Source organism: Sinocyclocheilus rhinocerous, unplaced genomic scaffold (assembly GCF_001515625.1).
Source record: "Sinocyclocheilus rhinocerous isolate Xijiao unplaced genomic scaffold, SAMN03320098_v1.1 scaffold1339, whole genome shotgun sequence".
NCBI lineage: Eukaryota > Metazoa > Chordata > Actinopteri > Cypriniformes > Cyprinidae > Sinocyclocheilus > Sinocyclocheilus rhinocerous.
Genome location: NW_015634830.1, coordinates 56,464 through 66,821, shown reverse-complemented (window position 1 = coordinate 66,821; position 10,358 = coordinate 56,464). Strand labels below are relative to the sequence as shown.

Below are 10,358 nucleotides of genomic sequence, written 5' to 3'. Positions count from 1 at the left end.
AGAAAAAAATTTGCATGCGTGTCATGTGCCTGTCTGTCAATGGGAGGAGGCCACGCCCTATTTTGGAGCTCCCACCCCGTTTTGGAGATCTCCAGGCTGCAGTTATACCCTTCTCACTATATACGGTGAAAATTTTTTTACGGTAGCATTAGAGCTGTACGATTAATCGTTAAAAGATCGCGATCTCGATTCAGACAACCACACGATCTCATTTCTAAATGACAACGATCCTCCCATGTCTATTAAACCTTTGACAAAGTCTTACCAGATCATTAAAATCTGCGTTCGCGCTGCCGCTGACACACAGAGAGCAATTACCATGTTTGGTTAAGAAACAGCTTCACAAAAAGTCTTTTAAAACTACTACACAGTATTATTTCTGTCATACAGTCATTCATATTATCACAGAAATACTGGGATGAAAGTTTATAATTCAGATATAAACATTGATGTCTATGGTAGCGCGACCAAAATAGAGCAAATCCGCGTTTGAAAGTAACTGCCACATAACGTTTGTGTCGATTATAATTGAATGAATCATTTATTCAAGAGAATCGTTCAAAAACACTGATTCATCCAGTAGGTTTATGAGTGAGTCGTTGAATCATTGATTCAAACAACTTTTTCATAATTTTAATATTAAATTAGTGTATTAAATATATTATATTTTAAATACATATACACTACCAGGCAAAAGTTTTTGAACTGTAAGATTTGTAATGTTTTTTTTAAAGAAATCTCTTCTGCTCATCAAGCCTGCATTTATTTGATCCAAAGTACAGCAAAAACAAAAAACAGTAAAATTTTGAAATATATTTACTATTTAAAATAACTTTCTATTTGAATATATTTTAAAATGTAATTTATTCCTGTGATTTCAAAGCAACATTTATCTGAAATAGAAATCATTTGTAACATTATAAATGTCTTTATCATCACACCTTGCTAAATAAAAGCCCCCCCCCAAAAAAAAAATGGACTCCAAGCTTTTGAATGGTAGAGTATAGGGCTGCACGATAAATCGCTAAATTTTACGGAATTTGTTTTACAGTGCAGTTAATGAAATGGTTTAAATTTGTCGCTTGTGAACTGATGTTGAAATACGCGTATGTATTAATATTGCGTATGTTGTGCGTTTACTTTCTCAGTGGAGGCAGAGGTTTATGGTATTTCGAATATCCATGATATATTTGTGCTGAATTTGTTGGTGATTATACATTTAAGCGACATTGTGGTTGGTGTGGTTTTATTGGGTTTTTTTTGGGCCGTTAAGCTCTCTAAAGAAGTTTCTAGCAATACTTAATTGTCTTCAGACTAAATATTTTTGTAGCATCTCTAATTATAAACTTAAGTAACAAAAATGCTGTTGAACACTAAAGAAGATATTTTGAAGAATGTGTATAACCAAACAGTTGATGGTAGCCATTGGCTTCCATAGTATGGAAGAAAATAGGTTCCATTGATTGAAAAATAACCATTTTTCAGTCATATCAGTTTCAGAGCAGATTTATATTTTACTTCACACGTCATTAATTGATGTACTGGAGTGGTGTGGATTATTGTGATGTTTTTATCAGCTGTAATGTCAAAGCGATACCCCATTTCTGGAGTATGATGCAATGCTGCTGCATTTGGGCAGGCGCTGGGGTGAGCGAGTGTATAACCCTACAGCAAGATTCCAGATCCCGAAAGAAACAGGCGCTCTCCGCCGAGCCAGATCAACACAACCTGTGCCTATTTGCTTGTTTAGCCTGACGTTCATGTTTTCTCGCTCCTCCAAGGAATTCTATTTCTGCACAGATAATAATGGGAAACGGTTTGTGTTCCAGATGGAAGGTTTTTGACTTTGTTTTGCACTTAATTCCAGAAGGAACTTTACTACATAGGTGTGTTCTTCCATTTGTATTTTATTTCAAGCCGACAAAATTATCCCTGTTTTAGGTCTGGCATGATTACATCTCCTGATGACAATTACTCAAGATACCATGATCATGAAATAACAACAACAACAATAATAATAATTATTATTAGTAGTATTATTTTAGTATTACAGCAATAATAATAATGATGTGGGTAATATTAATAATTATGTTGTGGACCATATTTAAATGTTTTTATTATTATTTGTAATATATGAAAATATTATCATCATATTTTATTATAAATTACACAAAAATATTACACACATTTTAAAAATAATATCATTACAGAATAGAATGTATTTAATCTTATTCTTCTATGTATTTATTTATATAAATGTTTTCATTATTTTAAGCAGTAGTAGTTTTTCAAAACATTTCTGTGATTGTGTAATTTATTCATAGTATTCATAATTCTAATGTCATTCTACATTTATTTATTTACTTATTTTATTTAATAATAATGATGATTATTACAGGGACTAATAATATTGTGGACTATTTAATTTTTATTTTAGTAATAGTAGTAAAAGTATATTTAAAAAATATATTTTTCTTTTAATTCTTGTAATGTATTTGTATAATTTATTCATAATATTTATATATTGTTTTAATTTGTGATATTCATTTCTTTGTTTTTTGTTTATTAATTATTAATCTATTATTAATTATTACAAGGATTAATAATATAGCGGACTATATTTAAATGTTTTTATTAGTAGTAGTATATTTAAAATATTATTTATTCTGTGCAATTTATTTATAATATTACTAAAATTAATGTTTGTAATTTTTTATTAATGTGATTCTACCTTGTGATTTTTATTTATTTATTTGTTAGTTTGTGTTTTACTGCAGCATTAACTACACAGAGCCATTGTTCACAGACGAGCTGCGCAAAACCACGTTCATATTCGCGCGATTTTTTGCGCAGCTCGTCAGTGAACAACGGCTCTGTGTAGTTAATGCTGCTCAATGTGAAAGCACACACGTGATGGAGATTTACCGCTGATTACAGAACCGGCTTTACTGATAAGATGCGCGTTAAATATCGCATGCGATTTATCATGCAGCCCTACAGTAAAGTAAAGTGTTTTGTGTGTAAGCAGGCGTTTAGTGTCAGGAAGCATTTTAAGTTGAGCCGGTGGATGCAGATGTGAGCTTGAGTGCAAAGATCAAATCTGTGCAGGTGCTTCTGTAAGCGGCGCTTTCCATTCTTAGCTAGACGAAAAAACTCAGCATGCTTCATGTATAAAGCAAATGTTTAGTGTTTGCTTCATTTGTTGCCCAGGGAACGTTTATTTCCTTTGCACAAAAGAAAGCTGTCATTTATTTGAATACGTTTAGATAAATATCTTGGTCCTCGTGTAGCAACAGCATTAAACTTGGTCCTTTTTTCCTCCATAAAAACGTCATGAGCGCAAACAGTGGAAGCGTGAGGCGCTGGGTCCGACAGAAGACTGTACAAACAGGAGATGTGCTGTTCAGATAAGTCATAGCTCCTCCTCTGGCACAGCGTGTTCTGTTATTGTGAGCGTTGTTCTGTTGTGCTGACAGCGACTCTTGCGCAATCGGGCCGTTTTCAGGTCAAAGTTCAGCAGCCGCGGGTTTGCGCTTTTATATTGTCATAGCCATTCTGTTCTCCTCTGATGACGTCAGAGCGTTGAGGATTTGAGGACGGATTTTGTCTGGATAACTCGCTTTGAATTCACCTGACAAGAATGACTTTTTTTGGTTTGCTAGCAAGCAGTGCATTTTAGTTAAGACCATCTAAACTTGCATTTGCTGCTTAAATGTGCTTGGATGTTGTTGATTATTGGGATTGAAACATAATCTTAGACGATAATTAATAGAAGCTAATAATATGTCAAATAATATGTCATCAATCTTAATTTGGTTCCGGAGTTGTGGACATTATTATTATTATTATATACTACTATTAATAATAACATAAATAACAATAAAAATAATTTAAAGTATAAATAATGTAAACAAAATATTTAATATTTAGTTATGTATTTATTTGTTTTTAATAGTAGTGGTATATTTTGTTACACAACAATTTATTTTAAAATAATAATTATAATGATGATGATGAAGAATACTATTAATATTAATGACTGTAATATTATGTTGCTATTAATTTCATATATATTATTATTATTAGTAGTAGTAGTAGTAGTAATTTTACATTGTATATATAAATAATGCTAAATGTTTTAAGTAAAACGTTATTATTATTATTAATATATTCAAGAAATAATAACAATATCAATTATTATTATTATTATACTTGTTAATATTTGTATTATGCTTGTTAATATTGTATTTTATAAATTAAATGATTTTATGTATATTAGCTGTAATATATAAAATAATATTTTATATAAATCCATATTGCATAACTATGATGATGATGATGATGATGATTATGATGATGATTATTATTATTATTTTAGTAGTAGTGTTAATATTATATTTTATATAGTAAATAATTCTTAAGTAAAGCGTTAGGTAATATATATAAAATAATAATGGTAATAAGAAGTTTTTTATCATTGTTATTTTATATAATATATAAACAATGATATAACAGTTATTATTATTATTTTATTAGATTTAATATTGTATTTCATGTTAAATGCTTAACTTTTACGTATATTAACTACAATGTATAAATAATATTTTTGTATTATATAATAATAACAAATTAGTAGTAGTGTAGTAGTAGTAGTAGTACTAATAGTGTTAATATATTTTATATGTTGATTAATTCTTAACTTTTAAGTAAAGCCGTTATGTAATATATAAAACAATAATAGTAATAATAATCAGTTTATGTAAAAAAAAAAAATAATTTTATGTAATATATAAAAATATAACAGTATAAATGATTATTATTACTTTTATTAATATTATTGCTATTATTATTATTATTTTTACATAATTTATATTTTTTGGAGGTAGAACAATCACTGGTATGTTCCTGAGTGTTAGCTGTGTTTTGGTTTCTTAGAAAAGGAGGAGGAAAAAATCTAGCTGGAAAAACAGAAGGAAAAATGCGGCGCTGACGTCCTCTCATAAATCTCCGACACACTCACCCCGGCAAAGATGACAGGGTTTAGTGAGTTTAAGGAAGCTGATGTTCTTGTTTTTATTGTCCAGGTAAAAGATTCTGGAAGACGCTTGATATCGAATCTCCTGATCTTCAGTCTGACCTTGACTCAGAGACCCGTCGCAGTTGTTTGTATACTTCAAACCAGAAGGGCGACACTGAAATCAGATTCAGGTTTAAAATGATTTGCAAGGACACTTTGCGGTCAAACTTTTGTCTTATCCATTTGAATTAATAACTGTTGCGCAAAAATCCATGCGTGGGTCGAGCTGAAGTGTTGTGTGATGCCTGCGGACAGGTGGACGCTCTCGCTTCTCTCTGCTGTTGGACCAAATGGTTTTCTGAGTATCAGCACCTCGGAAGTGCTGGAGGGTAAGTGTGCTTTTCCTAACCGTCTAAGAGTAGGTCATTCACTTCCCACCTCGGAGTAAAGAGGCCCTTAGCATGACAGATAAGGATTATCATTCTCCCACTTTACTGCTCTTTTCCCCACTGTATCCAACACTCATTTCACAGTGGAATAGCTGGGGATCGTCTTCACAACATGAGTAAGCGATGGCTTTTTTTTTCTTCTCAGAATTTCGAAGAAAAAATCTCCAGGCTCCTCTTCTGACAGAATGGGAGGCGATGTAGCACTTGATTCGATTTTCTTTAATAGCTAAACTCGATGGTTGCTGTCAGTTAGAGAGCCTTATATCAATGCTCAGATGAAATTACTTTTTTTGCGCCATTTTTGAGGACAAACCTATGGGATTGTGCTTAAAGGAGTTTAAACATGGCAAAACAAAGCTGAAAGTACTGCGATCATACTGGTATTGTCAAATTAGCATACATTTTTAACAAACGAATGGACGAGGCAGAGAATTTGTAGATTTTTTTCAAGTAATATGTGCTCCAATTGTTTGTTTTCCAATTAAATGTAAAATTTTGAAAGCACATGGTAGCAGCCATTGTTGTCGTTGACATGTTTGTTTTTTTAATGTTGTTTTTTTTTCATTACAATGCATTACAATGTTGTTTTACTCAAATGTGTCGAAAGTTTACAAAAGTTAAATAGTGAATGTTCAAATATGACTATTTCTGTCCAATAACTTTATCCAACGAATTTCAATGCGGTAAAATGTCTTAACCAGAGCTGAAAGTACTGTGAATTTGTAGAATTTTTACAATTGCGAGGCGTTCTAATTCCGTTTTCCAATTCAATTTAAAAACTTTTAAAATTAGCAAACAGTTAATCATTCTTTTAATGTTTACTCTACTTTTTAAAATATGCCCTGGTATTAAGGTTCATTCACACCAAGAAAGATAACTATAATAATAACAATTATATTTGCATGACTATGATGAACATAATGTTTATTATGCATTTTTGTTGTCTGCTGCTTTAAATTTTTGAGCTGCCATTTTTGTCGTGAACGCATTTGGTTGTTTGTAATATGTTGTTTTAATTTGATGCATTGAAAGATTGCGAAAGTGAACTATTTCTGTTCAATGAGTTCCAACATGGTAAAATGTGTTAACTGAGTTCTTGTTAGTATCATCAAATTAGCCTAAATATTTGATGAATGGGACAAAGGCATTGCTATTATAGCTGTAACGGAGTAAACAGAACATATAAACGTTTTGAATGATGAAACAAAGACAATAAACACTCGACTGCGACAATATAGTTTGTGTGTTATTCAAGCCATCTCTTAACGGAAGGCTACCTGCTGCCATCAGAGCAAGTGCAATTACTGCATTCACGCGCTCCTCGGATGCTCTCATTTCCCGAGTTGTGCTTTTAAGTCGGAATGTGAAAACAACATGGACACTCTCGCTACTACAAAGATTTGTTGGATTTGTATTATTAGATCTTTCCGACTTGAGTTCACGTGCATTTTCTCTGTCGGGAAATTATTTTTCACGTGTGTGCTGGTGATGATGCTTCTTACATCCGTCGGAGAACCAGAGGACAAATATTTCAATCAATCGTTCAGGCATGGCACCGAAATCTGCGTTCTGATTCTGTTCTAGTACATACCGGTTACATAGGTACCGGTGCCATATTGGTACCGGGTTTCGGTACCCAACCCTAATGAGCACACAAGAAGCAGAGAATTCATAGATTTTTTTTTTTACAGTTGATTGGCATTCTAATTCTTTATCCAATTCAATTTAAAATTGCTTATACTCTTGTTTACACTCTATTTTTATTTATTTTTTATTTAATAATTGTACCATGGTCTTAAGCGCCGTTCACACCAGGAACGATAATTGTAACAATAATTAGTAGAATTTTTACAATTGATAGGTGTTCCAGTTTTTTCCCAATTCAGTGTAAAAAAAAAAAAGTTAAATTGAGATAAATGAATCAGTTATTGTTCACCATTTATACTCTGGTCTTAAGGCCCATTCACACCAAGAACAATAACTATAACGATAACTATATTAACATCCACACCAATGCATGATTATGACGAATGTTATATTTATTGTGCAGTTTTGTCGTCTTGAAAAAATATTCGTAATTATCTTTCTTTATCTCTGAAACGACTTTCCTTTCAGATGACATCATCAGGCCCTCATTTTTTAGCTCCGCCCCCAACTGCCTATCATATAGGCCTACCTTTCACAATGATTAACATCAAGTCCAACCTTGTGCCCTTTTTTCGTTGCTGCATTTTTGTTTGTTGAATATTGTTTTGCTTACATTAAAATACATTGACTATTTCAGTTTTCAGTCCTTATTTAAATTATTTGTGTTTGAATTTATTATTTAAAATTAGGGATGCATCGATACCGATACTGGTATCGGTATCGGGCCCGATACTGGTCTCCTATATATATATATATATATATATATATATATACATGTTTATTTATTAAAAATTAATAACTTTAGCTTTATAAGTGGCAGTAACCCTCACTAAAATCACATTCTTTGGACTTTGCGGTCCAGCAGTGACTTCTCAACAATTTTAACCTTTAATCTTTCAGTTATGAAGGTAAAATCTGTGGTTTTTGTACAAAGCCCCCTTGATGGAGGAGCCGAGGAGGCGAAGCATGATCCCCTCGCTCAGAGATCGGCTTGCACATGAACACGGGGGTTTGTTACCCGTGTGCTTGAACTCTGACACAGATACTTTCTCACTGTATAGGCGTCCGACCCCTCAACACCACTGAAACGTGCAACACCCTCAAGTGTTTGTGACCGTTTGTTTATGTGAAGGGGAAGTGAATGTGTTAACTGTATTTTGGTAGGTTTTGCAGTTTGTGTATGTGTGTGCCTGTAGGTAAAGAGTGTATGTTGTGTCCGGACAGGAAGTATGAGGCCCTCTGGCAACTAACAGCCATTGATTCTCACAGACAGTGAAGCAACGAACTGCTGCACGAGGCATAAATGCATTCTGCATTTCCACATGCAAGGGTCGAAAGTTAACTTGTGTCACGCATCAAATGCGAGTACAAAAAAAGTGTTACATTTATTAAATAATAATATTTATAATAATAATATACAATGTAAATAATAGTAAAAGTGTATATATATATATATATATATATATATATATAATTTAATTTATATATACATATATTTCTTTAATATATTCCTCATTAAAAAGATTAACACCAACCTATTTTCTTATTTAAAATTACCAACTTAAAGGGGTCCTATTATGCTCTTTTACAAAGTCTTGATTTTGTTTTGGGGGTGTACTAGAACATGCTCTCATGCTTGACATAATAAATATACAAAGAACAAACACATATATTGTGTAAACAAAAACTTTTATTTTGGATGATTATTAATCGTGTGACAGCACAAATATATATATATATATATATATATATATATATACTGTATATATGTCTATATTTGTCCATATATGAATATTTATCAATAAATATAATCATAACGTGATGAATTTTAAATGACAAAAAAAGTCCTAAAAACAATTATAAGGGAATGTGCTATTAGCATAAATTCTGACTTTAAAACAATTGCAATTTGAAAGTGCCAACAAAATGATATTAATTTAGCATATGATGATATTAGCATAGCAATACTATAATAAATAAATATATATATATATGTATTGCAAGTCTACAATCATTGCATTACAACAATAATATAAATAAAATAAATATAAATATTTATGCGTTGTGTTTTTATGTATACCTTTTTTTATGTATTAATGTTTTGAATAGAGTCAAACCGGTGGTTTGTGTTTGGATTAGGAAGCGCAGACTGTGTTGGATAAGCTGTTTCGGAAGAATCACATTAGCAGCTGCACTTCCTCCGTGATTGTGCACGCATATGTGTGTTGTGTGTGTGTGTGAGTGTGTGTGTGTGTGAGCAACTGCAGTCGACTACCGACTACGCCAACTTCCATTCATTAGCTGAACAGGAAGCCCTGAGGGAGATGGAGGAGCTCGTGTCCTCGCCGTTATCAATGGCAGCGTTTCTACGGCCCACATTTACATAGCGCCGCTGACACGCTGCTCTCACAACCCGTCCTCTCTCTCGTCTAGAGCTCGCGCGTTCCTGCTGTTTCATGCCCTTCAGAGAAAGAGCCGTGGGGTCCGTTTCAGAAACTAGATCCTTCTGACACGCATGCAAACATGGGAAATAACCAGGGGAAAGTATTTGCATGTGGCTAATGGCAGTTAAATGCAAACAAATCTCAGCTCATTACTGGCATGTAGGGTTGGGTGGTATGATCAAAATCTAATACAGCAGAGTTTTTATAACACTTTTTAAATTAAATAACCATATGCTAATGCCTTTTGATAATCCAGTTTAGTTAGTTATGCATGCATTGCCACCCAAGGCTGCATTTATTTAATCAAAAATACTGTAAAAAAAAACAAAAAAACAGTAATATTGTCAGTTTATTTGAAATCAAAATCTTTTGTTATATTATAATTCTATATTATTTTACCGTATTATCATTGATTATAACTTATATTTGTCTTAAAATTATAAATGTCACTTTTGATCAATTTAATTTTAATAATTATTTTATAATAATTATTATTAAAAATATATTAAAAAACATCAAGTAAAAATGTAATATAATTTATTATATATATTTATATTTAAATGTATATTTTAGCCCATTTTTGTACTATTTTGTCAATAATATTTAAAAATAGTAATAACATTGAATTGTTTTTGTATTTTATTAGTTTTTTGTAAATAGATTTAACACCGTTTTAATGCAATATTATTGCCATATTGCACAGTGTTTTTTTTTCATGAATTTGTACAAAAAGTTTTTGACAGCTAAGAACCTGAGAAAGTTGAATCGCATTAGGTGAAGACTGTTTCCAACTGAATTTTC

The 10,358-nt window shown here is 31.9% G+C and overlaps 1 protein-coding gene across 1 annotated transcript in view; it reads left to right on the top strand.

Annotated features, from left to right (window-relative positions):
- Positions 1–166, top strand: part of LOC107745989 (insulin receptor-like) — a 35,975-nt gene extending 35,809 nt beyond the window's left edge. The window contains exon 4 of the mRNA XM_016560021.1: positions 147–166. Coding sequence (XP_016415507.1) covers positions 147–166 — 20 coding nt within the window. The remainder of the gene's footprint in view (positions 1–146) is intronic.
- Positions 167–10,358: the final 10,192 nt, after the last annotated feature.